This window comes from Thunnus albacares, chromosome 20 (genome assembly GCF_914725855.1).
Source record: "Thunnus albacares chromosome 20, fThuAlb1.1, whole genome shotgun sequence".
Classification (NCBI taxonomy): domain Eukaryota; kingdom Metazoa; phylum Chordata; class Actinopteri; order Scombriformes; family Scombridae; genus Thunnus; species Thunnus albacares.
Genome location: NC_058125.1, coordinates 19,594,432 through 19,621,774, shown reverse-complemented (window position 1 = coordinate 19,621,774; position 27,343 = coordinate 19,594,432). Strand labels below are relative to the sequence as shown.

Here is a 27,343-nt window from a genome sequence, read left to right as displayed (position 1 = left end):
GCCTTTCCTTATTAAAATGGTAAAGGCGTACTGCTTTTAACATTTACAAATGTCACTGTGCAAATATAGCATTTTGTAATTTCAAAAGTACAATGCAGTCTTCAAAAGAAAGTTGCCATCTTTAAAAAAACCCCTTTTTGAAAACTCAAATTCAAAGTGATAGTCAGCCATTGAACCATTGTTCAACACCTGTAGTTTTTGTTTGTCTCTAACTGTCCCTTATTGATGGCCATTTAACAGCTTTGGTGTGTTGTATTGTCAGTGGACGCAGTCAGTGGCAGAAAGCTGTCTGAAAGGCTGTTAGGAAAATAAAGCAGTAATTTCACCTATTTTGTCCGGGTTCTCTCTTTTTCTTTTTTTCATTTCTTTTCTTCAACATTAAAAGACCACAGGCTGAAAAATCTCAACAAAGCAAAACTTTACAGCGCTAATTGAAATATATTTTCTCACTTTTTATTCCGAGAAGATATAATGGCAGCCTCTTTTGTTCTGTTTGTGTTTCCGTGATATTCTTTGGAGTGCAAATAATCAGCTGCAGTTTTTACACTGGGTTCAAATACAACTTATGACATAAGACAGGAGGTAAAGTGAGGCAAGGTGAGGCGATGCACAATGTTAAATCTGTCAGAGTTTGTTGTGTGAGGGCTTTTAGATGAGGTTATTTTCTTAGCAACTCAAAACCTACTGCAGATTATAAGGTGACAGCTCTGATGATGTTACCAGGTCATGACTCAAAATTAGTTTTAAAGATCAAGGACAAACTTTGTAAGAAACCACAGTAAGTAACCGATAGCTTTTGTTGCGCTGAAGCCCTCAGTAGTTTTTGGTGTGCAGTGATCTGTGGACCAGCTGGCTGAGGGATTATCTCCGCCTTTGTCATTGGATGATGAACTACACATGAGAAGCCAGGCTCATGATGGTGGTCTCTCTGTGTGCCTTTCTGGCTGCAGTTCCACACCTCATTACTGAGAAGCAGCTACAGCTCAGATTGTGTGTTTAATGACAAAGCCCTTAATAGCAGTGGATACAATGGAGTTGGTTCATTTGACTCTGATAGCAGTAACTGAGCCTCACTGGGGTGATTTAGTATTCTCATGGGTTCACAGAAGTCATTTTTGCCTTTTTTTTTACTGTGGTCAGTTTGTGATTATAGTATAGCCTCACAATGGGTTCATAATGTGTTCTTTTCAAAGTATCTGGTCAAAATTGTTTTTCAAAATACAGAAAGTATTGTATCATGTGAACCTTTAAAATGATGTGTCTCATTCAAGATATTTTTTATGATTTCAAATGAACAATTTGTCCTTTGTAGTTTCTTTCCTACAAGACGTTCTGGAGAAGATGGCGGCATGAATACAAAGAAGAATGAGTCAGATTTGTTCAAAAATGTCCAGGCTGTCAGAAAAGAAAATTATTTTATGAGAAAAGAGAGAGAGAGAAAGAGAAAAGGGTTAGAGAGAAAGAAAAGAAAAGGATAACAGCAGAAAGAAAGAGACAGATGATGAATATAACCTGTTTTAAAAAGAGCAAATATGAAGAGGACATTCAACCTTCAGCAGAGAATAAAAATGGCACAATATAAGCACTTGTTGGGTACAAATTTTGCCCATTGAGTGGAGGGTTTGCATCAGACATTGAAATTAGATTTTGTGTTTTCAGTGACAAACATTATCATTAATGTCAATGATTGACATTATTATTGAAGCTTAGCTCTTTAGTAGCACTCTGGATGTAAAAATTAGCCTGTTAAAACGCCAATCATGGAGTCTGGATGTTCTTTGACCTGTATTGAACTCTCTGGATGGATCCTGACAAGGCTGTGTGTGACGTGTGTGTTTGCTGTTTCCAGGGAGCAATCTGTTACCACTGCCGCCTCACCACAAAGAGGTTAAACGCCATTTTACAGCCTGACTGGGCGATGTGCACACATCTGCTCCCTTTCTTGTCCAAATCACATTCTCTTTCAACATGTGCAATCTCAAAAACACATGCACAGAAACACGCACAACAAATGCAAATATACACCTTCATTCATTCTTTACCACTCACATGCACGCAGTGTTACCTCCCCCTTTGTTTTTATGTTTATTCTGGTTTTGTTGCCTTGCTCTCCTCACGTGTAGGGTAGTTGACAGAGAAACCTTTCTACCTACACTAACGGCGTGTAGGGATGACAATGTCAATCTGTTGATCGGTCAGTCCACCACTTTGGACCAGGCTGAAATATCTCAACAACTATTGGATGTATTGACATAAAATTTGGTACAGATATCCATGGTGATCAGAGGATGAATCCTGCTGATCCCCTGACTTTTCATGTAAATTTTTCACTTATCCACCTAAATATCTCGACAGCTTACTTGACGGATGGGCACAAAATTTTGCACAAACTTTCATGGTTCCCAGATGATGTATTCTTGTGACTTTGGTGGTCCCCTGACTTTTCCTGTAGCACCACCATGTGGTTTTGAGTGAAATGTCTTGACCATTAATGGATGGATTGCCACCCAATTTCATGTTTCACTCAGGATGAACTGTGATAACTCCCCTCCGTATGACACTTTTCATCTTGCACCATCATCTGGTCAAGTTTTTAATTTCTCCAATACTTTGGTTTATTACCTGCAAAACTAATGACATTCCCATCAGCCTCACTAACTCTGTGTTTAGTGATAATTAGCAAATGTTAGCATGCCAACAAACTCAACTAAGACGGTGAACATGGGAATTATTACCTCCTAAACATCAGCATGTTAGCATTTTCATTTTAAGCATGTTACTGTAGCATGCTGACATTAGCATTTAGCTCAAAGCACTATTGTGCCCAAGTACAGCCTCACAGAGCTTCTAGCATGGCTGAAGACTCTTAGTCTTTTTTAAACTTCACTCAAAATAAAAGAGTTGGAAAAAATAACAGAGAAAAATACCCAACTGTCAGTGTCAATAAAAGCATCCCCTTTTCAGAGTTTGTGACTGGGGTCTGCTTGACAAACAAAAACTGTCTTCATATTTCCAGCCTCCCGTTGGTTTGTCATCTAGTGGTCACTTTCCAGGATGTCACTTCCTGCACTGGGCTTTTATGTAGATTTAGGGGCTTTCACTGCAGACCAGAGAGGTCAACTGCATATTCTTTTCAGTGAATGAAAGAAGAGCACTGACATTGGCTTGATGGCAGCCTGCCACCCAACAAGTAGAGGTTTCTAAAGTTTCTGAAAATATAGCACTTGATGCTTTTGTACCATGTTTGTGTGTGTGAGGGAGGCCTGAAAGCTGAATGGAGCCTTGTCCATGGACTTAAACCTTTTCCTCTTGATTCATGTCTAGAGTTTAACAGAATATAAGTTAAGGATGCCAAGCACATATTTTTTTCCGATCTTTATTGAAAGTGAACTCAGTTGATGATTTTGTATTTTTATCTGCATCATTTAGATCTACAATGAGATGATCCGTGACCTGCTGAACCCATCCTCAGGCTTCTTAGACCTAAGAGAAGACTCTAAGGGAGTGATTCAGGTTGCTGGCATCACTGAGGTGTCTACCATCAATGCTCAAGAGGTGAGACAAGCTACCACACACTTGAACTACATGACTCATTCACTCATTCATTTTAGTTAAAGCATACAGATTTCATCCAGCGCAACTGCAGACACATCAAAGAACTCTACCTGTGTGTTGTCAGATCATGGAATTGTTGATGAAGGGTAACAAACAGCGCACCCAGGAGCCGACAGCTGCCAATCAGACGTCGTCTCGCTCCCACGCTGTGCTGCAGGTGGCTGTCAAACAGCAGAGCCGCTGCCGTGATGTCCTGCAGGAGGTCCGCTTTGCACGCCTCTTCATGATCGACCTTGCCGGCTCGGAACGAGCAGCACAGGTGTGTGTGTGGTCTATGTGTGTTTGTATATATAGCATGACTATATAGCATGACTTGGCTACTGTACCCATTATACAATATACACTGCTCCTTTTGAGCCTGTATGTACACATTACACATGTAGCCTCAAAACTACAAGGGTCTGCTTTGTGAGTGTGTCTGCACTCATGTAGCCTCTCACTGTAGTCTGCTCACCAGGGATGCTTGGCAGTGACTTCTTACAACAGGCCAGAGGATTGAGGGCCACATAAACCTCAGGAGACTTTAATAAAACCCTTTTTACATCTGTCATTATGGCCCACCATGTAGTTTATTAAAGTAATACACCAACCTTTCAGCAAATAAGCTCTTTAATCACCTAAGTGCAGAAACCAAGCATCTCATAAGCACTGTACATATGCAGGGTGTGATAATAAAACAAACTCTGGATAATGTAACAAATAAACAAAAAAGAAAGAAAAAGTAATTAAAATGAAACACTGAAGGTGGTGAGCCATTTCATGATTGGCAAATGGGTCATTTTACAGCACAGCCAGTTTAGTGCTGTCAGCCACTCTGTTGAGAGTCTTGTCTATGACATCAAACCAATACAGTCAATTCTTGTATGGAGACATGCAAGGCTGTATTACCAGACAGGAAGAAAAGACTATCTGTGAGACAGTTCACTTCCTTGGTTTTATTATTTCTTCAATCTTCTTTTTTTGAGCAGACGAGCGAAGATGTTGAAAAGTATTTGTTCAGCTTGTTGCTGGCAGTTTTCAAGTTGAGACTGCTTTTGTTGGACAGCTTAATAGCTTATCATTGTCGCCTATGTTGACACCGACATGTTGTTGTGCACCACACGTGCAACATGCAAACAGCCGGTGAGTGAAAGCACTTATTTACCATGGAGACTGTTTGAAAAAGGTTCACAGCCATGGTATTGATGAACAGCACATATGGCCTCCACTAGGAATTGAGCAGCACAGAGAGTTGTTTGTCACTTGAGGTTACAGGGACCATTTTCTCTGCCTCTTCAAAAGAGGAGTGCATGCGGCTAATAAAAGCTGAACTTGATGTAGTTTAAGCCAAGTCTTGATGAACCAAAGGTAGGAGGTAATGCCATCTCCTGGGCAAAAGTTGAAACATGACAACTACTCTGAAAGACACAGCCAAGTCGTGACCATGTAATCACAGTGTCACCACTTCATGTCCAGCTGGGACCTTTGTAGCACGTTATTCCCCCAAATTTCTGTTATCTAATTTCCTGTCAGCTCTCTGCAGTCTACTCTCTAACAAATGCATGAAAGGCCCAAAAAATACAAAAAAATCAAAAAAATTTCATCACTTTTCTGACTCATATCTGTCTGTCTTTCTATCAGACTCAGAATAGGGGTCAGCGTTTGAAAGAAGGGGCCCACATCAACCGCTCCCTCCTGGCTTTGGGCAACTGCATCAACGCCCTGAGTGACAAAAATGGCAACAAGTATGTCAACTATCGAGACAGCAAGTTGACTCGCCTACTGAAGGTACAGCAATTTAAAAATGTATATGGTACCAACTTCCTCATTATTTTTAATGTGTTTTATGATTCAGATTTTTTATCTATTTTTTTTTTTTTTTTGCTGATTAATGTATGTTTTTGTCTTTCTTCTGATGTGTTTGATTAATAGGACTCGCTTGGCGGGAACAGCCGAACGGTCATGATAGCCCATATTAGTCCTGCCTCTGTGGCTTTTGAGGAGTCCCGTAACACGCTGGCATATGCTGACCGTGCCAAAAGTATTCGAACACGGGTGAGCTCAGAACACATATTTCAATCTTTTAACTTCTCGTCTACTTTTACTGATTTTTATCAATGTCCTTAATGCTGCAATGAAATATTTCCTCATATTTCTTGATTTCTTCACCTTAAAATTCGTTCACAAGGGAGTAATGTTATATTTGGTTTAATATTGTAGTGCTAACTGCATGTAAAAGGTTTGCAAGAAGTTAAGAGTAGATTGTTGCTCATTATTATTGATTATAAGACATTTACAGCAAATAAAGCAGATCCAAGTAATAGTAATAGTATTTCAAGAGCTAAATTCAGCTGCTGACAGTTACAAAATACAACTTTCAGTGTGAAATTTGAGAGAGTTGTGTCAATATTTATGTATTTGCTCAGCTGTTTTTTGTCATTTTGTGCTTCAGGTAAAAAAGAACCTGATAAATGTGTCATACCACATTGCTCAGTACACCAGCATAATCTCAGATCTGCGCTGTGAGATCCAGCGGCTCAAGAAGAAGATTGCAGATCAGGCAAGCCGCCAACTCAACTCAGACAGGGCTGACATCCGCCACGTCCAGGGTAAAGCCTTGTCCACACCGCCTCCTACAGTACATGAAGAATATCTGCCAAATTAAGATGTTTTGTAATATTTGTGTTGCATAATCCCTGTTCATCTTTATCTCATTCTGTCATCATCTTTCCCCTCCCCGCAGCGGAGGTCCAGGCCCACTCCAGCCATCAGAGTCGGGCGGAGATGGATCACTTGAGGGAGCAGCTCCTGGATGCGTTCCGCCAACAGATGGAGATCAGGAAGAGCCTGATGGAGCTGGAAAACAGCAATATGGAGATCCAGATCGACACCTCCAAACACCTGCTAACTATTGCAGAGTGAGTGTTCAGGATTTATGTCTTTCTCGCCCCCTCATATGTTCTAGTTAGACATGTATTATGCAAAGATCTCCTGTGTAACATTCAGGAATCTAGTTCTAGCTTAAAAGTTCAGAATTGTTATTCAATATGTGCAGTTTTAACACCACTGAGATCTTAATGAGTGTGCAAGGTATATTGAACAGTAGGTAACCATTGCAACCATACTCTGACTTTGTGCTACATTCAATTAATTCTCACTGGTCTTTCAAACAGATGATAGCTTGAACTGCGTACATTCAAATGTGGCTTCAGAAATCTGATCACTATGATCTAGCTGTAAATTACAAACCAGATGACATGTAATTATTGCTGGCAGTTAAAATGTTTCTGTATTTTTTTCTCCTAGCTGGGAGCAGGAGCGGAGTAGGCGCAGGAGGAAGTGGCGGGCAGAAAGGAGAAAAGAAAGTGTGAATAAGGATGAAAGCGAGAAGGACTCCGACTCCCCGGAGTCTCCCCCTGACAGCTCTGAGACTCAGGAGGTGGCGATAGCCAGAGAAAACCTGGTTACACTCATGACTGAACAGAAAAAGATCCACAAACAGAAGGTAGAAGTTTTTCTACTTATTAAAATTAAGGGGAAAATGGTTCATGCACTTTTGTTTGCTTCTGTAGAATATATAACTAACCACTTTCTTCTAATGCTTTATAAACAGTTTGAGGCTTGAGACCATATCTGATCAGCTCCTGTTCTCTTTCTCACCCTCAAGGCGTTGCTCGAGCGCAGGTTTCTGGAGCTTCGGGATCGGGCCCGGCGCTTAGAGGAGCTGCTGCCGCGCCGGGTGAGCTCAGAGGAGCAACGCGAGGTCCTGGGCCTCCTCTGCAAGGTCCATGAGCTGGAGATCGAGAATGCAGAGATGCAGTCCCACGCGCTGCTCAAGGACAACGTCATCCGGCAGAAAAACTTTGTGGTGCAGCGTTTCGAGCAGCACAGACACCTGTGTGACGAGATCATACAGCAGCAGAGGCAGTTCATTGATGGTGAGACCATTAGAATTGGTTTTGACCCTGTGTGAAAGCCTCTAATAAATATCTATAATTTGGTAACTTCTGTGTAGTTGCTTTGCAGAGATCTAACTTTTGTTTTAGGCACAATTAATTCATGATTTACTGAACTTTGTGTGCATGTGTGTGTTCCAGACCACAGTCTGCTAGTACCTCCCCACCTCCAGGAGCTCTATGATATGTACATGAGGGAGCTTGATGAGAGGAAACTGGACAGAGCCATGGCCCTGGATAAGGTGACAACCAGACATACCATCAAGGTAACCCCCCACCTGACAAATCAAATAAACAATTAAGAAACTAAAATGTTAATAAGGTTGTCTAGATTAATACTAATTCAAATACTTCCTATTAAATGCTCTCTATTTGATATTTCCAGGAGGGCTCTCTACCCAAGATCACCCTACCTGGCCACGGTCGTGACAACATGCAGGACATGGACTCAGACCAGGAGAGTGTACGCAACATGTGCTCTGACAACAGACGAGGCCAAGCTAAAATCCGTAGACACACGTTGCCCCCCATTCTGCCTGAGCCTGAGCTGTAAGAAGACATCTTGTTCATATGTTTAGAATCTATACAATAGATGAATTTACAGTAATGGCAACAGCGAGCGTCACTATACCTTCATATTCCGATGAACAAGTTAATTTGAGATTCTCAGTCTCATCTCTCTCTGTCTCTCTCCCCGTGTCAGGGACAATAACAGAGTTTTTAAAAGCAGCCCTCACGCCAGGCAGATGAAAAACTCAGCAGTAATGACTCCACCTCCCATCCACATCAACGGAAAGGGCAACAGAGAGGTGAGGACAATTTTAATACAATTTGCCCTGGTTCATTTCAGTTCAATAGCTCTGCATGAGAACTGTCTCATGCTGTGGAATAATACAGTCTAGTTAGGTGTTGCTTTGCACTTCAAGCAATATGGGTTCCTATTTGAATAAAACTCACACAGATATTTTGCCTCATGGTGAAATTTGCAAACCAGCAGAATGAGCTCTTTTTTCTGGGCTTGAAATAATATTACCTCCATCAAATTCTGTCTCTATGCAAATGTGACTCAAAGACAAGATGTATTAAGTAGAGTTATGAGTGGTAGAATCCAAAGGGCCCTATTAAAATTTCATTTACACATTTGGAGAGAAACAGAATTGATTAACATGGCGCTCAACCTGACCTCAGCTCGAAGCAAAGAACGGCGGTGAACGTCTGATCATAACGTGGCACTCTGCATTTCATGTCTACAGCTGCAGCAACTGGCTCCTGAGAGCTCTCTGAGCTACAGCCATCTCAGTCACAGTGTAAGCAGCCACCTGGATTCATCACCCGAGAGCAGCGAGGCAGGGGCTGATATCCCCCTTTCAAGAAGCGGTAAGATGTCCATATGAGGAGACAGTACAGTGTGGGCTACAGTATGAGTGAGTGAAGTGACATGAGTGTTAAGAACTGTACTGTCTGTGCATTCCTGACCATCTACCTGGTTGGTAAAGAAAGTGTATACAGTAAAATAACAAACCTCTCCCTTGGTCTCCACAGAGAGGCAGCAGATCCTAAAGGGAGTCCAGAACATTGTGGTGAAAGCAGCCCGTCGGCGCTCCAAAGCCCTGGAGGTGGATGCCTTGCGGTTGCCCCCTCCTCCCTCTCCCTTGGACCCCAAGAAGCAGAAGAGCAGCCTGTCTTTAAGTGAGGCACCCCCTAGAGGTTTACCAATGCGGCGTGGCAGGCAGCCTAGCCCTGAGCTCAGACACGCCACCTCAGATGATAACCTGTCCAGCAGCACTGGCGAGGGGCCCGGCCTGCAGGTGACCTGGACACGCCCACGTAACCGTCAGGTCGCCACCAAGAACCAAACCCCACGTGAAGTTGACTTTGAGGCTCGCCGCAAGAAGAGACGTTCACGCTCTTTCGAGGTCACTGGTCAAGCAGTAAGTATTTTCCTATTTCTATATGTACAATTTTATTTTTATTAGAGTACCTCTTCATGACACACTGATGTATGTCACTGATGCAAGTGAAAGCTGCATGAAGTCTTTTTTTAGCAAAGAAAGGCTCTTAAGACAAATGGCAACCAGCCATAATACACTAACTATATCATCTCATCAGCCCTTTTTTTCCCAGGAATGACGGTTTTCACAAAACACTGTGTGAGCTAAAAACCACAAAATAGGTATCAATAGTGCAATTTAACAACAACACTAAGCAGCACTTTGAAAAATTAATGTTGTTGAGTATTAGAGAAGTTGAAGTGCTCTAATTTTGTCTTTCCCTCTCTCGCAGCTGCCTCAAACCAAGACAACCACAGCTCAGAGGTTCCGCCCTCTGGACAGCACATCAGACCCCCACCTCCACATCAACGGTCAGCCCCAGGCCCCCATGCTTCGCCCCCAGTACAGAGGGGTCCCTCCTCTTGCCAAAGTCAGGGCACCCCCTAACAACCTGCAAACAGGTAAACTGCTGTAATCGCCTCTGTAGTGACATTCCTCTGCTACGATCTTTTTTTTTTTTTAAATTGAGCTTTGTTTCTTTATTCCCTGTCTCTCCACAGGCTCAAATGTAGAGTCCTCCACAGTCCACATGAATAACCTGAAGCGAGGGCCCCAGCTGCGGCAGCCCCAGCCCCTCCTCTACATTACCACCACAGGCGCTGGGGGCCAGCGTACACGCAGACACTGAGTCGTCCACCCGTATTTACTCTCAACACCAGCACTAACACTCAAACCAGCTGATCCTGGAAGGGAACCCAACCCCCAGTCCCATTAAAATGAACACTTAACCCCTCAGTGACTGACATTAGGCAAGATTGTGAGACAGTAGCTCCACACAGATCTCCTCTGCACTTTTGTTTTGAACACTGAGAGATGGCGCTGATTGACTCTGAGACCTGCAGACGCCAAAGATTGCGTACAGTTTGTGTTCTGTTCTGTCAAGTGTTCCCACTTTAGCTTGCTGTCGTACTGAATTACTTGTGTTATCATCAAGTCAGGATGGTGTCAAGCTCATTATGAATGCAACACTGTACTTATGTTTGTGCATTATGAGTATATGCGGTTTGGTAATGTTCAGTGCTTGTTATGAAGGGTGGAGTTCTACTTTGATGTCATTATATTCATGGGGCTCAGAGGAAAAGACTATCTTTATTTGACAAAGGATAAAAAAGCTAAAAGAATATCACACTAATGGCAATGTAAAATCTGTTTAATGAGCAATGGCCCAAAGTTTCAGCATCAATGTTTCTTGTAGTGAGGTTGTTTCAATTTGATGACACGCTGATATGTGAGTAAAAAGAAAAACTTGATCACTTTGATTGTTGTGCACTTCTGGATTCAAACTCAACATTATATTCTCATGCCCCGGGTCTATGCCTTTTCTTACCTAAACTTGACTGTCAAATGTCCTGCTTGTTTGTGTAGATGTATAGGACCACAAGATGCTTTACCAGATTAGTTGGCTGTATTTTTAATGAATTATTTAACTGTTGCCTTTTCTTTTATGTTGTTGTCATTGACATTGTTTTAATAATTAATACTTTCTATGCTTTATTTTGTACATTTTTTTTATTTGTACCCAAATAAATTCAAATGAAATAAGTGAGATGTTGCTTATTGTATCTATTGTTGGCTGCCTTTTATTGCAGTCAATTCAGAGCAGTGTAGGTTTTAGTCAACATATGAAGGGCTGCGTCAAAAACTTAGTCTGACGTTGCTTTTAGAACAGTTTGGGAGTCATGCTTGAGACTGAAATACTGTACAATGTCATTTGGAAGAGAATTTAGTGTGAGACACAGGCCGCTTTCTACCAATCCAGTATGTAATGCTGTAAAATGTCCACCAGATGTTGCACTGTAGCCACAGTTTGTTAAACTATCCAGTTTACAGACCATCTGATGGGTAACCTCTACTTATTTATTACCCAACAAGACAAGTTTTCCTTGTAACTTTACTTGATTTTGGCTTTTATGATTCAGTTTAAGGTTGGTTTTTATGTTTGTACAGACTTCCATAGTAGAGGTGGAATTTCTCATGTACATATTGTACAGCAGCAAGATTATTTTCCATGCAGTTTGCAATAACTAGTCTATAATCTGGGATGTATATGTTCAGAAAATACGTACTAGGATAAATATAATGCAGTATAATTGGTAAAGGAGTATCATTCTGTCTGAGTCTGGATCCATGTGCTGTCAAACACACAGGGTATTCAGCCAGTCTATATACAGTTGTAGAGAGATGCTTTGTTTTAACACAATATTTTTGGCTGCAAAACCATATTGTCATGTTAGAAAATTGTGACCATTAACCTTTCTGTAACGCACAATGAAAGCTCCAACTGATTATTTAGCTGGCATGACATATGTCAAAAGTACATCATTAATCTTTGTTCCAGACTAATTATTAGACAAATTATGTTAATATTTACTGTTTTATGTCAGTTAATCATTGACGATGATGCAGACGATTACAATAGCACATTTGGATAGATAATTGTCTTGAGTCTCTTAAGGAATGAGTCCTTGAATCTGACGGGGACATCCACCCTTGCCTTAAGAATTATTATCATAGAGGCATGTATACATTTTCTGAGTAAAACCAACAGGTCTATAGTTTATCTTAGAGATTTGAATGGGTTTCAGGTTTTAACTGCTTCTTGCAGACCCCTGTACTCCTTTAAATGATCTCTCAACCAAAAACAAGTTAGTTAGAAATAATAGATAGATTCTGAAAACGCAATATTGCTTGTATACTTTTACATACTGCAATTATTTAAAATATCTACGTCAATCACCATCTAACACAAGATAAAGACATGCGGACTTCATCCCCTTGTATTTAGATAAGAGTCGGAAATACCGCCCCCTGTTCTCTACTGACAGCATTTCTGTCCAATAGAAAACCACTTGATGCGTGATTGATTTGTCAGTTGACCAATGAGCGCAAGGATTACGGTTCTCTGGCGGTAGTGCACGTACAGCTGATTTGCAACCGGCTAAAGCAACAGCAGAGAAGAAGGGAAAATGTCGCTGTCTTCGACGCGGACCGTTCTAGGATCAGTGTCCTTTTAAGAAAAAATCACACGGCAGTTTGGTGAGTGGGACAGCCGTCACCAGTTGCATCTAAGGTTAGCGCTTAAATTCGGTCTGTCCCGTCCGGAACCGCAACCGTCCACCTCAACATTAACCGACTCGTTTCGTGTAACGTCTCAGGCCTGCCGTATAGAAAACCCGGCAGCGGCCGCGCCAGGCAGCCATGATGATTGTCATTTACGAGGAATAAAGCAGTGTTAATAACATTTGCGTCTGTAAGTCATAACGTTGTGCCACTGCGACGTGAAATATTTCCAAACTGGCAGTTGGAGGAGGAGAAAAGCTTGTCGATAAGTGTTTATTTTTCGAAAGTTGTTAAGCTTTCGAGAGACTCGTTCGTTAGTAAGTGACTGACAGACGCAAACGTGTTCCTCACTCTTTAAAAAGTTGAGTTTCATTGTTTTGTGGACGCTTGGACAGATACTATACAGCTGTTTAAACTAATGTAGAGAGCTCTTTTCTTCTCACACAGCAGCACCTGAGCTGTGAAAGAGAACAGACAATCAACGGAAACCATAAAACTGAACTGAACTGTGTCCTGAGCTGCTGACAACACCTTTCGTCTTATCATGTTAGAACTTACAGCACCTCGGTTCAACCATGGGCCAGTTTTTTTTACGGGATTTGTTCATTTTTGAGGGCCACTAAACGGTCCAGTAGAAATATATGCAGAGCACAAAGTTAGCACCAGCTACCAGCCAAATGCTGGTAAAATATGCAAGTGGCTGGTAGATTTGCTTTACTCATCAGCCAAAAAAAACAGTGGTTATCTATTGAGCGGCTGTTTGAACATTCACCAGTCTTTTGGCCGGTGGACAAAAAAGTTAATTTTTCACCCTGAATATATGGTTTATTTGTTGTTTATTAATTTCAGAATACAATCGATTGATAACATTCTTTTCCATTATTAAGTTATGGCTCACAGCTTATTTTAATGCTTATTTGGCTGAAAATGACTCATATGCAAATATATACTCTGTGTTGCACTTTGAGACAAGACTTTATTGGTTATCTACAATGTTGTTGTTGTTGCCTTAGAAAAAAATGCATCAAACTAGGGCTGGGTGATATGCACAAAATCAAATATCATAATATTTTTGACCAAATACCTCAATATCGATATTGTTACAATATTGTAGGGATGACAATTGGTGCTTTCACAAAATATTTACACAATGAGATTTTTGATAATAATGATCATCAGTAATGTGGATATAATGGATAAAGGCAAATAATAGAACAGTCTGGTGAGTTCAGAAAATTACATCACTTTACTGTAATACTGCCTTTAAAACTATGAAAAGGAAACACTAACACCATATCACGATTAGTATGATATCCAAAATCTAGTCTCATATCACAATATCAATATAATATCAAACACACCGTTTCTGTTTGGCCGTTTGTGAAGAACAGATCTGTTATGGTTGAATCAGCTAATGTCGTGGAATTAAAACAGTTGGAATTCACACATTAAAATTTAACTTCTGGTATGTTAATTAGATGTAATTTCAGTTTATCCATTGGGATTTTCAAGAACCTTGTATTTATTTTAAATTTACAATAGATCTGTGGAAAAACGATGTGGAAGTTTTACCGTAAACTGTGAAAGTCAAATCTTCAACTTTCATCAATGGGCCAAATATTTCTGCTGGTGAGCCAGATTCAGCCCACGGGCCGCTGTTTGCCCATCACTTATGGAATATAACATTAGAGCTGTTGAGTTTTTAGCAAGATTTCAGCTTGTGTTTTTGCACTTTGATGCACATCACTGATCACATTCATCATCTGTCTTTCTTTCAAACGAATAAAAGTAAAACAGATCAAACTTGTTAAAGTCCTTGCTGATGTATTGAACTTTCCAGACAGCAGAGGACTGTATCACAGACACACACTGTAGCATCTGACTCATTTGGTGTTTAGTTTGTAACAGAGTGGTACGCAATCAGCAGCCCGTGGGCCAAATCTGGCCCTCCAACATAAATATCAGGCCCCGTAATGAAAGGGTTTTCTCTTTTGTAGATTATATGAAATATTTTACATAAGTCTCATAAATCTACAGTAGATAACAATGTTAACACAGTGCTCATGTAAATCCCAATAAATATGACCTGTTAACCTCTTTCAAATTTACGAGATGCATAACACAGCCAATAAATGAAGCAGACCGCTGCTAAATGTGTGAGGATAAGCCTTCAGTTACATTTCTAGTCTCATGTGTTTTAATGTTTATGAGTCATTTTTTGCCGAATCATTATCAACATAAGATGCTGTCTTTGTTTGTTGTTGTTTATTGAAGGAAATGATGACACCTGTCCTCAGATACAACCCTAAAACTGATTTACACAGCAGTTTTATTCTCAGATGAAGTCAAATAAATAAGCAAAACTTATTAAAAAACATTTTGTTTGTGTGTTTTCAGCCTGTAAAATGTCGGCCCTCCCCCCCGATAAATAGTGCTGAAAAACACCGGCCCGTCGCCGACCCTTGTAGTAACTTGTATTCATTCGGACCTCTATAACGTTACACAAACCCACAGACAACTACGACATAAACAGACTTAAACATTGTCACAAAACCCTGCACTCTGCAGATAAACAGTGTGAGTCATAATCATTTTAATATGTCCATGCCATTTTTCCTCTCAAAACAGGATAAGATATGATATGAAAAATTATCTGAGGATTACTTGGGTTATCATGAAGCCAATAAGTATTTATGACACTGCAGAGTTGGAGCTTTTTCTCATTTGGTTTCTTCCATTTGTTATCATGGTGATGACCAAATGGCACATAGAAAGACAGTCTTGTTCTCGATGATTTGTTTTGATTGTTTAGTTGTCGCCCACTTTTTTCCTATAGTTACAATCTGTTCCTAAATCAATAAATAAATAAATAAAAACAAAACAATAAAAAGAGTATTAAACCAATAGGCCAATAATACTTGATTTCCCTTGGTGTTTTGCAATATAATAACCATATATGATTTTATTATTTTATTAATTTATTTGAAATATTTTTTGCCCGGTTTAAGTTTATCTTATGAAAATATAAAACTGTATTAAATATAAAAATATTTACAGTTGTCAGATGTTTAAAAAGCCGGTTGCTATTTAGGACATTTGTTTACCTCAGCTCTCTGTGGAGATTAGTAGCGGTGATGTCACCTGCTGCAATCAACCTGCTCAAGCAGCTGTCTACTTTCCACAAAGAGAATTCCCACCATATTAATACTGAACTATTCAGGAAAGCAAGTAATGTTTAATATATTTTTATTCCACTAAACATCTCAAACCAAAACCAGTCATTTTATTTCAGCTTGAGTCAAAACAGTTTAGATTTCCAGTTCAGTGAAGTTCAGTTATGAATTTGAATACAACTAAAACCTCAACCTTTGTCTCTAACCATCATTTATCTTTCTTGTTTTCTCTTTCAGAATGTAATTGCTGCCATTTGTGTTGCTATGAGTCATAATAACCTTCACAAAACTGTAAAAAGAAAGTGAAAAGTAGCAGCTTCAATGTGGGAGGTTTTACCTGGACTAGAGAAAGGCTCAGTTTACCTTCCCCTTTAGTCAGGTCAGCTTTAACCATAACCATTTAAGAACAGTAGTGTACTGTAACACTACATGGGCCTGTGGGGTAACCTGATCCGATAATTAAAGCCTCTCGAGCCTCCCTCCTCAGCTAGAAAGGTAAAATTTCAGTGAAGAGATGGACCCCTCTACTAGGATGGTGGGTCTGGATGCCCAGGGGAACATGGTTTTCACTGTGGTAAAGCCAGTCATGGGTATATTTCAGGTGTCTTCAGAACAAGGCAGCAGTGTAGCACAAGGGGGCATGGGGCTTCAGGGTTTACCTGAAAACACATTGGTCCTCCCTCAAGCACAAGGCCAGCCTCCGCTAGACCAGAACCAGGTGGAAATGCACACCATGCAGCCTCACATTCAGCCCCAGATGCAGGTGTCCGCCCCGGTCCAGACTGAGGATGTGTCTCAGCATCAGGACCCGCCGCCGAGCACAAATTCAGAGTCCGTTACTCAGATGCCGTTTGCAGAGGTGTCATCGCTCCTGGATCCCAACATGAAAGGATCTAAGGCTCGTAAGTAGCTAGTTGTGTAAAGATAGCACCTTTTGAATGTTTATTAAGCTGTAGAAGCACCGGGGATGGTTTATGATCACTGGTTCCATTTTGGATCCTCGATCAGTTGATAAAATATCAGGCTAGAATCTTTTATATCTTCTTTTTTATTATTAGCAAGAAGCAACGTACAATTTCAGTTTTTTTCAGTCATTTAATAAAGTTTTGTTGCTCAAAATTGTACAAACCTTAATAAATATGATAAGGCATGCGGATTAAGTGTGACATATGATGAAGAGAGATGAAGAGATCAAGAGTTGGATTCAAAATATTGTTGAATCCAAAACCCTGCTGAGGTTAATCCATCACCTCCTACTGTCTTGCTCTTATTTAAGGGAAGTATCTCATCTCGTATGATGAGATTAAACGGCGTCTGCAGGCCCCTGAGAAGATGTCCCTGCGCTCCCTGGCAGCCTACACTCGGGTCAGCAGAGGCCCAGCCAGCAAGAAAACACTTCTAGAGTCACTGAATGTACTCGGTCTCACGCCGAGCACAACTACCTCCGTATCCTCCTCGTTCTCCAAACTCACTGAAGGTGACAAGAGATGTCATTGTGTTTGTGCATGAGGGAATGAGTAGCATATAGAGTTTCTGCGCGTGTGTGTGTGTGTGTGTGTGTGTCTGGATGAATGTTTGAATTTGACAGCACAGAGACTTAACTTTGTTTTAATGTGCATTTTGTTCTTAGGCGACACTAGAGCTTTGTGTGACGACATGAAGGACTTTGCCCATGACTACATCGACTACAGCAACATGGCTAAACAGCTCATTCCCGAGACAAACACAGTTCAACACTGGTCCAAAATTATCGAAACTAAGTACGCACATTATGTCTATGCTGTTACATGGCCTTCAAACTTTTTTTACTTATGATATACCAACAAAATAAACAAAAGTAATAACAGGTAAAACTCTCTTTTTCTCTTAGGAACCACCTTGAGGACATGAGAAAATGTTTCAGGGACCCGGTGAACAGTGGTGCATTCGACAATGTCACTCATGGCCTCGGTCTGGGGATGTTGGACGTTGCTCTGGACATGATCATTATGGTGATCGAACAGCAGATTCGCATCCTGTCCGGCGCGGCGGCATCAGACCCAGCCGACTCCGGTCCTCCGATGCGGCGCATCCGCAGACGCCACCGCAAGACTCGCTCCGCTGACAGCGAGAGGCCTCACAAGGCGTCCGGAGGGGTCAAAGATCAAGGGAAGGTCATTTCAAAAGGCAAAGGGCGAGGCAGAGGCAGGAAGAAGATACGGCAGGAAACCGGAGCCGCGGGTCATGTGGAAACTCAAGCGGAGCAGTGCAAGCCAGACGATGTGGAGAGTAACGTCCTTACTCTGGTTTCTGTCGGATATGAGACTGTTTCCAGTGGTCTCAATGCAGCAGGGACTGTTTGACACCTCTGTTTGACAGTTGGATCCTGCTTAAGGACTGGCCCAGCAAATCAAAGTTTTTTTTTAAGAGAATCAACACATTAAAAGCTCAATGATGACGTTTCACAGGCTGCACGAGTTCAGATGCCACAGTTTACCTGTGAGGGAGATCACAGTTGTGGTGAACTCAGCATCAACCTACAAATCCTGTTTCTTTAGTAGCAAATTTCATATGTATTTTCAGATCTAACTGAATCCGATCATATATGATTTTTTTCATCCCATGTTTTTAAAGAACAAAAGTTCCCACCGATGTACTGTATGTATAAATGTAAACATGTTGAACACTGAGAAAACCTGTCCATGCACAGGTGCATCAGATCAAATAATGTCAGTCGTGTAGCTGTCAGTACAATGTGTCTCGTGTCCCAGTTGTATTTATTATTTAGATTTCCAGTTGAACATCTTTTGTTCTGTACTAGATCATGAAAATCATAGTCTGTTTTTATGGGAACCTCAAGAGTTGAGTAAAATATAAAGATTTAATTTTCATAAATACATTGATTTTTGTTCATTTGCCTTGTATATGTCATAAATGGAGCGAGCTTTTGCTAAATGTGTTGCTCAAAAAAGACAGATTTGTAGCTTTAGGTGACTCTAATATTGTAGCATTTGTTAAATCACAGAGCTTTGCAGAGAGGAAATAGATTTTTAAAATTACAGTTCCTGAGATGTTTTAGAGGGTTAGATTAGATACATGAGGTTAAAGAATCATCAGATGCAATCCGGCTTTAATACTTTGCATTCTGGGCGGGGACAAGTCATCTAATAATACACTTGTGTATACAAACAGATGTCCACCTGACTGTGTTGTTGTTGTAGCTCAGGTTTTCCAGGAGCTAAAAGGCATTGTGGGATATTTTTGGGCAGCAGGAATACACCCAGCAGAGCAAAGTGCTAATACCCTAACTGTACACACACATGCACACACTCAGGGAGGCGGGAGGGAACAGCTTGTGAGGATTTGCTCTGTATTAACCCTGAGAAGGGACAGAGAGCTAGCTGGAGTACAGGGAAGACAGGCTGAACAGACATTGATAAATACCATTTATTTTTTGCACAAACAAATAGTGCAAGATGGTTAGAGAGTGCAGCAGCAGTGATTAAAGTTAGATGCAAAGAAGTTTGAAGTAATTTTCTAATCCTGCAGCTAATGACTCCGTAGATTAGACGTTGAAGAGAGAAATCTGGTGAGAGAAAAGCTAAAGGAGGACATCAGAAACAAAAAAAGCGCTTTGTATTTTTCATGAAGAACCTGAGAAAGTTTCACCACCAGCTGTCCAAAGATAGAGACGGAGCAGAATGGGACACCCTAATGTGCCACTCACGTACACTTATACGCGTTCCCACAGGGACAAACACAAATCCAGCCGGCTGCAGCTCCACACACCAAACGGTGAGTGAAACAGTAACTGATGTTTTGCTGTACAGTTTAGTCAGTAGATTCTAGGTCTTTGCCATTTAAAGCAGTTGTAATACCTGTGTTCACTAACAGGAAATACATACGTTCACACCCAGGAGCTGTTTCATGCAACCAGACGTATACTGCTGGGCACTGAGCTGCTTCATTAGACCAGTTAATTGTTAACTGTTTTGTTCAAAGGCACCTCAGTAGAAGTTTCTGATGGGAGACTTTGCCCTGACGCCTTAAATCAAGTCAAACCAGTGATCGTTACTTTCCATGAATCCTTAAAGGGCCACACCAGTGTTTTTGTTTAACTCGTTAACAACAGATCATGTGTAGTTTCAGTTATTGTTTGCACTTTTGATCATTTCTGTACACTATGAATTGAGTTATTTTCACATATAGAGAATGAATGAAAACAAATGGTTATCTGATCTGTGAGGTAATGTATACATGATCTGTGGGGCTAAAATACACAATACAACATTGATATGGCCCTTAAAGCCCTTCAATATGCCTCCAGTGATGCTCGAGTCCTCTTAATGGTCTTGCCTAGGTTTGAGTACACAGTGACCACCCTACTTACCATTACGTACCACTGGCCTCTGTACAAGTTAATTGGAGGGCCCCTCAAAACTGAACTGGGCTTGCGACTGGAGGTTTTGGTTTTAAAAAATAAACAGGAAAGTGCCAGCCATTTGCTGTTGAAGTGTCCTTGATCAAAGCATTCACAACAGCACACAGACATCTCTCTTCTCTCCGTGCAGGTGCTTAAAAAATGTTTTTTTTTTAAAATTCATTTGCATTAGAGCAGCAAATTAATTTAATCGCATGAGTGCCAGAGTAAAATACAGTGGAGTTTCATTTGGATCATACACTTGGATGAGTGAATCAAATACAGTATGAATGACAGTGTCATGGGTGAAAGTTTTTCCTCACAAAACCACAAAGACAGACATAAAGTAGACCCGAAAGAGCTCTGGTCATTTAACCAAAACCACAATGGATAGAAAAATCAAGACACAAGACATTTTTGCACACTCCTACACTCTCATTTGCGTGTTTTCACATCACATTCAGGGACTTATTTAGTGAGAACCAATCTGTAATGACTGTCACATTTTGTACGCTTCCATACATACTTACCTATTGGCCTTTTCTTTATGCTCCATGCTGTGAGTCTAATGTGGTTCCATCTTCCCACATGTCCCCACAGACAATCTGAACAATGCACTGGGTGCCATCAGAGTCCTTGGTTTGGAACTGATTGAAGATGAACTCAAACCACACTTGAACACAGTGCTGACCAACATTAAAGAGCGGAGTGAGTTCCTTTGCACATTTATATACTGTGACATGTTGGAGTTTATTTATACAACACTGCGTGCTGGACAGAATATATCAAAATGTATAGGTTTCATGGTATAACGAGGAGGTTCAGAGTGACTTTCATTTGATGTCATTTGAATTGCAAATCCAGAAAACTGCTTCCACACGTAATTTACATATTTATATGTTTCCAAACCACTCCTAGTGGCAGCTATATCATATCAGCTACCTGTTCTGAATGATAAAACCTGTAGGAAAACCACATCATGAGAGATGGGTAGCTGGGGGGGTTGAGAGGCTGTGAAGGGATCAGGTGCATGACAGTTGTAAGTCCTCGGGAGACGTTAAGCTGTATTTGTGTCTACTAGCAAGAGAGCAACAGGGGGATAGTGGAGCAGGAGAGGTAAAGAATGGTCAGAGATCATGTAGACAGAAAAGCTGAAAAACACTAAAGGACTCAGTTCAGTATACAAAGATTGAAGCGACAAATCATATCCATTAAAACACTACAGATGAGTACAACTTCATTTTTAAGGATTTTTTTTAGGAAGTGATAGGATAATATGTGATGTTAGTCATATATTTGTGAGAACATGATGCCAATGTTGTGTTTTCATGTGTAATTCCACTTGTGTCCAGGCAAAGGCGCTCCTGAGCAGGTAGTGATCAGTGGGATCCTACCAATTCTGGCTCTGTCTCTGAGGAAAAGAGGAGCTCTCACCCTGCTGACTGCAAAACTCGTGGCTGAACTCGCCAAGGAATGTATGTTATTTCGATATATATACTGATATGTGTTGATTTATTATGTACATAACATATACATAATTTCTTATTTATTAATGAAGTGTATAAGATTAATGCAGCCTCTCAGCTATTTCAAAAGGTCACAGCTTGCTAACACTTTCTTTTTGTAGTTTTACACTCACTTATTGTGTTTCTCTGTTTCCTGTCAGCTGTAGTTCGTAAAGGTTTTGGTGACGCCGGTTTGGTTACAGCTTTGCTGTCTGTGCTGACCAGTCCAGACCAAGAACTGCTCCTTCATGCTGTACGGGCCATCTCACGCATGTCTTATGACAGCTGTAAGTAGGGGAAACCAATACAAATACCTCCTGACGAGTTGTGGAAATGGGCTCCTTGTTTTCCTTGTTCTTGTTCAGGTTATAGCTTCATTCATTTTTCATGCAAATTTGTAAATGTGCATGTACTACTTTTTTCTTTTTTGTAATAGGAGTCAACAAGTTTTATATAGAATGCAGGCTGATGTAGGGAAATATAGTCATGTCACTGTTTTGAGACAAAGGCTGCTAGTCATCTTGGCCGTGGTCTCAGGTTCAGTCAAGTTTATATAAAGAAATGCTAATCATACCAAGGTATCACAATACATTTTGCAGTATAGATGTTTCAAAATGCTGCACACCTTTAATTATGATTTTCTCTGCTTCTCTATGTCTTACAGCCAAGCAGCAGGAACTGTTACTACGCCGAGGTGCGGTGCCTCGTCTAGTCGCCATCCTCTTCCGTTTTCCTGATAAGGAAGCCCTGGAGGACGTGTGCCTTCAGGCCCTCTGTAACCTCAGTGGTATGGGAGTGGCGGAAGAGGCAGGGATGGTCTGGGAGAGGGGTGCGTCTGTTAGGCCAGGGGAGTCTGTGTTTCATGGCGTCCCTCCTCACAGCTGTGGTTTTGCCTCCTCTGTGACTCTGGTGCGTGTCTCTAATTGGGCACCAGGTCAGTATGCAGTCAACATCGAGGTTTTCCAGCGCTGCTCCTCCTCTTTCTGGAACCTTCACGGGAACAGACAGACTGCTCGTTGGTTCCCGTTTTCCAGCTTGGGCAGCTGTTCAAATTTTTACAAGGTGATCAAGCTCTCTACGAGGAATGTTCCTCAAACCAAAAGTCTGAAGACTCGGGTGTTCCACACTTTCCTCTGACAGCCTAAATAGTGCAAACATGGTGACCTAACCTAACTGGACTACAAAAGTTTGAGGAGATTAGCCTACTACGACTTCTCCTGTGGAGGATTTTTGGAGTTGCTACCCTAACACTCACACCAATTATTGATATGCACTAAATCGTCAGGAGGAGGTTTACATGCCATAGACCTGGACATGCACACTTTAAAATGTTCAACCTGCAAATCCTCCTGAATGTACTAGGTCTATTCTTGTTGACATTAATGTTGTATTTTTGTGCTTCTTGTTGGCATTCCTTGGCCCAGTTTGGAAGTTAGTTTTTTGGTCCAAAAAGTGAACTTTTCGAACCACATGCATACAGTAAGATAAAAACATCAGTAGCAGCTCACATCAGGTGATTCAGCTATTATGAATCCTAAGCCACATACTGCTGTTTAATTAAATCGGGGTAAGAAAAATCTGTAAATAAAAGAAGCTATCTATCAGAACATGAAAATCTTAAAAGATTAATGCTGATCATTTTTTCACAAGTGCTTGAAATCAATACAGAGCAATATTGATATATTTATGTTCTTTTCTAAATTGCAAGTTTAATATAATTTTGGATTCATTCTATCTGTGGCACAAACTTTAAATAATAAAATGCCTTGACATTCAATGTGTGTATGTGTCTGTACAGTGAGCAAACAAAGGAATTGTTTACAGGTGGCTTTTAAAGAATTATGCATACAAATAACTGCAGGAATTAGTAATTCGGGCTCTCAAATGAATAAAAAAAGTTCTGTTATCTTTGACATCCCCTACATATATGCACAGAAATTATTGATTTGAGGGTACAAATTCCCTTAACCATGGGTTACCTACAGTTCTCTAATCCACTTTTGCCATGAAACCACAGGGGCACTGCGACGACAAGCTGAGAGACCACAGATGCATCCTTGAACCTCCTGCTCTGCATAAATCTTGGGTGCCTGAATGCTGCTCTGGGCTCAGTAAACTATTCAAATGGGTTTTCAGCTCCAGGGAAAATGACTATGAAAGTTGCACATGCAGAAGGCTAGTAATCTAGGACACTGACTGATGGCTCTAATGTCACATATATTGCACAAAATTTGACTTGCTGCACCTCACAGAATGGCAAAGTAGCATAGTGGTTTGACAGAAAGTCCCACAACTTGAAGGTCAAAGTGTTGTTCTGTAACAGCCATGATGTGTCTTGTTGCATACATTTTTCAGACTTTTCAGTGGTCTGCAGCAGCAGCAGCAGTGTGGAGGCTCTCTGAACCAACTTGATTACCAGAGGTAAACACTAGATGGCGTACATGTGCTTTGTAGAAACAGTAGCCTTTGTACAGTATTATTACAGAAATAGAAAGCCAGTTTGTGGTTTTGTATTTATGCCTCCACACATGGACTAAATCTAATAATGACAAGCTGCCTGACTGTGTATCTCAGTGGAAATTCTCAGATATTTACATAGATTTAATTGGTTTACTTTCCCTTGCTGATATGAAAGCGGTTTGTGATAGTGTCTAGTGTTAAAATGAGCGCTTGCCCTTTGACTGTAAATCTGTTAAAAACAAATGCCAGCACAAAGATAGACACAAGTGTATCCCCCTCTCAAGCTTTCTCCCATTTCTCTTCCTTTAATTACCTTTCTTATTGGTTCCATCTCGCTCCAGGCCTCCAAACGCAAGGGGCACGTCCTCTAATCAATCCTAACTTTATTACTCTCGGAGCCACTTAAATATTTGATGTGATAGAGATGAGGCTTTGGAATTATTTACAGGTAGACAAGGGGTGCACACACCTATTCTTGACCAACTTGATTGTCCTCTGGTGGGTCACCGTGCACAAAAACATATTTACCCAAAGTACATAAACAGACAAACAGTCGTCAACACAATCTCATTACATGAGATAATTAGTGCATCAGTGTCTAATCAGACTAGACAATCTCTGAAATATTTTAAAAGAAAATAACTTTTAATTTGGATCGCAATGTAGTCCTGGGAGGGAAAGACATTTGGTCTGGTGAGGTTTTTTCCTGTGAGTAAGGGCACAGAAGCAGTACCCAGAGGTGAGAAGCCCACACTTTTTAAAACAGGGCTAAAAGGTCGGGTCAGAGAGGATTTTATCTGCTGTCAGCAGCAGCGCCTTCACCACTGGGGCACTGAGCACTCTGTTTCTTAAGGGTTTTGGCCAGTAATTCTTTAACTTATTAAATCGTATAAAAGTAAACATGAATAGAAGACATTGAAGAAGACATGTGATGTATTATAACCCTGTCTTTATTGATGCTTTATGTTTCTCTCTGCATATTCAACTTTCAAATAAAAAAACTTATTAACATTAAGAAAAGAAAGACTGGAGGCATGTGATTGGCTGAAACGTAAGGTGACAACTCCATTGTCATGAAAAGTGCCCATATGAAATAAAAAGTGACGTGACATAAAAGTGAAAAATGCCGTCATGAAATGAAAACAGGTTTTTGAAAAATGTCATTTTGATAATGGTGGTACAGCTCTGAATAATAATTTGTGTCTAATGAGTTTTTTTTTTCCACAAACAACTTTTCAAGTTTCCACATTACTCTTGTTTAAGTTGCATACTGAACCATGATTGGCTCCAAATTAGTTTTGATGACACAAATCAAACCTTTAATCACGCCTCGAACTCAGATTGAAGTGAGCACAGAGAGATGAAGAGCAGATGAATGTGAAAACAGCCTTTTAGTGATAAACGGTGTACAAACATCATTCTGTAACATGAAGGTCAAACATCCAAATGAACAATTAGCAAAACACATTTATTTGGTGGAAATAGGTTGACTTTGAACTATTTATTGGTTCATTAATATACTATACACAATTATTTATTTCATAATGTCACTTGTATTTATTTAATATTGAAGACAGGAGAAAGGTTACAGGATAAAAACACTGAAAGTTTCCACAATACCATTATTGCCACACTGCTATCAAAAAAAACGTACTGTTCTTTTTTGAAGATGTTGCCTCAGTCTTTGTACAAACACAAGATGCGTCATACACATGAAGTGTTTAATCAATAGCTCCAAACCTACTCTGTAATAGACGATGCAGGAAGCATGAATATATTACTTTTAATACAAGACTTATTAATAATTCATGATGAACTTTGCATTATATGCCCTCAAACCCAGATAACGTGGTGGAAGACTGTTTTATTACTTGTCTTTGCAAATGAGTCATTTAAACTTTAATCCTCTTGTTGTTTTCTGCAGAAACAAACTTCCATATAATTGCATTAGGATTTCATGGTGCTGAGATTCTAATTACTGCTTTCGTCATTTCTCTGTGGCCTTAGTTATTCTTAGCCTGTAGCATCCTTCAGCAATAGACAACCATCATTCACCTTGGTGAGTCACAACACACACGGGAACTTTTTTTTTTCTTCTTTTTTTTATATATGGATACACAAACAAACCACAAAATATAACAGTAAATATAGAGACACAGATAGGATATAATACCATAATTTCAAAAATCTGCACACACATATATGGACACAAACATACTGTAAATAAACACACAAACCAAAGCCAGCACACACACAAACAGAACACGCAGGAGGGGTTTCATTTCTCCGGACAGTGAATGTATCCACATTGATAGATCCTTCCTCAGTGGTTTGCCTCTTGTCTTTAAATATAACAGATTTGACTGTCAAGCAGATAAGATGATGGACCCCTGATTCTCTGCCTCTCTGACACCCCGTCGCCTTTGCGGCCGACCCAATTCTCACTTACGGACCTCTGTGACAGGTTGATGACAACTCTCATCAGCAGAGATTCAGTATTAGCATTAAACAATCAATGATTCTGTCAAGTGTGAGTGAGTTTTTGTGGATGGATCCGCTTGACCTGCCTGACCTAAGAGAGTTTAAAGCTCATGGAGGGGAATGTGACGTCAACAGATAGTTTCATGGTGCCCTTGAGCAAAGCACTTCTGTGGTCTTTCATGTAATCTACTTACTAATGCAAGCACTGGGTAGATTGGCTGATTCCAGCACTGCTCATTTCATTCAATTAGGCTGCCTCATTCAGATTTTTAATAAGTGTTTTATTTGATCAAGGACCAGAAATTTGTGTAACACTGGTGAATTAATTAAAGAAAAACATAATTATATCACAAATTAGTAAGGGGGATGCAAAATTTCTGTATTTTCACGGTCTGTATGTCTGCACACTAGCATCAGCTTAAAAAAGTGAAGAGTGCAACTAAAGAAATTATTCCTTCATTCAGTAAAAATTGCAAGCAAAAACCCATGGTCAGATGTGTTTAATATGATAACAACACAAAAGAAAAAGTTATTTCGTAAAGTTTTCTTTAAATGCAAGTCGGTCAGGTGAAGTTTGGATTCATTTTTGTTGCTCCCAACTTCCTTACTGTGGCTCCTCTGCAGGTGGAGCGACCAAAAACAATAGCACAAGTTTTTCCAAACT

General features: G+C 40.4%; 3 protein-coding genes across 5 annotated transcripts in view; all 3 read left to right on the top strand.

The window, feature by feature from the left end:
- The window catches only part of kif19 (kinesin family member 19), a 37,432-nt gene extending 26,581 nt beyond the window's left edge, over positions 1-10,851 (top strand). For both annotated transcript variants that reach the window (XM_044338563.1, XM_044338562.1), the window contains 15 exons: positions 3,430-3,555; positions 3,680-3,874; positions 5,236-5,382; positions 5,527-5,649; positions 6,047-6,203; positions 6,338-6,512; positions 6,901-7,099; positions 7,262-7,532; positions 7,692-7,816; positions 7,936-8,099; positions 8,254-8,359; positions 8,804-8,927; positions 9,093-9,481; positions 9,834-10,002; positions 10,102-10,851. In XM_044338563.1, coding sequence (XP_044194498.1) covers positions 3,430-3,555; positions 3,680-3,874; positions 5,236-5,382; positions 5,527-5,649; positions 6,047-6,203; positions 6,338-6,512; positions 6,901-7,099; positions 7,262-7,532; positions 7,692-7,816; positions 7,936-8,099; positions 8,254-8,359; positions 8,804-8,927; positions 9,093-9,481; positions 9,834-10,002; positions 10,102-10,229 — 2,598 coding nt within the window. In that variant the 3' untranslated portion in view covers positions 10,230-10,851. The remainder of the gene's footprint in view (positions 1-3,429; positions 3,556-3,679; positions 3,875-5,235; positions 5,383-5,526; positions 5,650-6,046; positions 6,204-6,337; positions 6,513-6,900; positions 7,100-7,261; positions 7,533-7,691; positions 7,817-7,935; positions 8,100-8,253; positions 8,360-8,803; positions 8,928-9,092; positions 9,482-9,833; positions 10,003-10,101) is intronic.
- A 1,666-nt stretch (positions 10,852-12,517) lies between these two features.
- On the top strand, positions 12,518-18,710 carry si:ch73-127m5.2 (uncharacterized protein LOC561202 homolog). Of its 2 annotated transcripts, none has more exons than XM_044338266.1 (5): positions 12,518-12,637; positions 16,072-16,736; positions 17,111-17,311; positions 17,465-17,594; positions 17,705-18,710. In XM_044338266.1, exons 2-5 carry the CDS (start codon positions 16,349-16,351, stop codon positions 18,174-18,176), a joined length of 1,191 nt encoding a protein of 396 aa, XP_044194201.1. In that variant the 5' UTR covers positions 12,518-12,637; positions 16,072-16,348; the 3' UTR covers positions 18,177-18,710. The 2 variants fall into 2 exon arrangements, with proteins under 2 accessions (XP_044194201.1, XP_044194202.1); XM_044338267.1 differs by having other exon boundaries at positions 12,527-12,671.
- Positions 18,711-18,801: 91 nt separating this feature from the next.
- Positions 18,802-23,515, top strand: si:dkey-21e13.3 (uncharacterized protein LOC100150043 homolog). The gene is made up of 5 exons (XM_044338268.1): positions 18,802-19,608; positions 20,834-20,941; positions 21,586-21,708; positions 21,900-22,025; positions 22,403-23,515. Exons 1-5 carry the CDS (start codon positions 19,515-19,517, stop codon positions 22,873-22,875), a joined length of 924 nt encoding a protein of 307 aa, XP_044194203.1. The 5' UTR covers positions 18,802-19,514; the 3' UTR covers positions 22,876-23,515.
- The last annotated feature ends 3,828 nt before the right edge of the window (positions 23,516-27,343 follow it).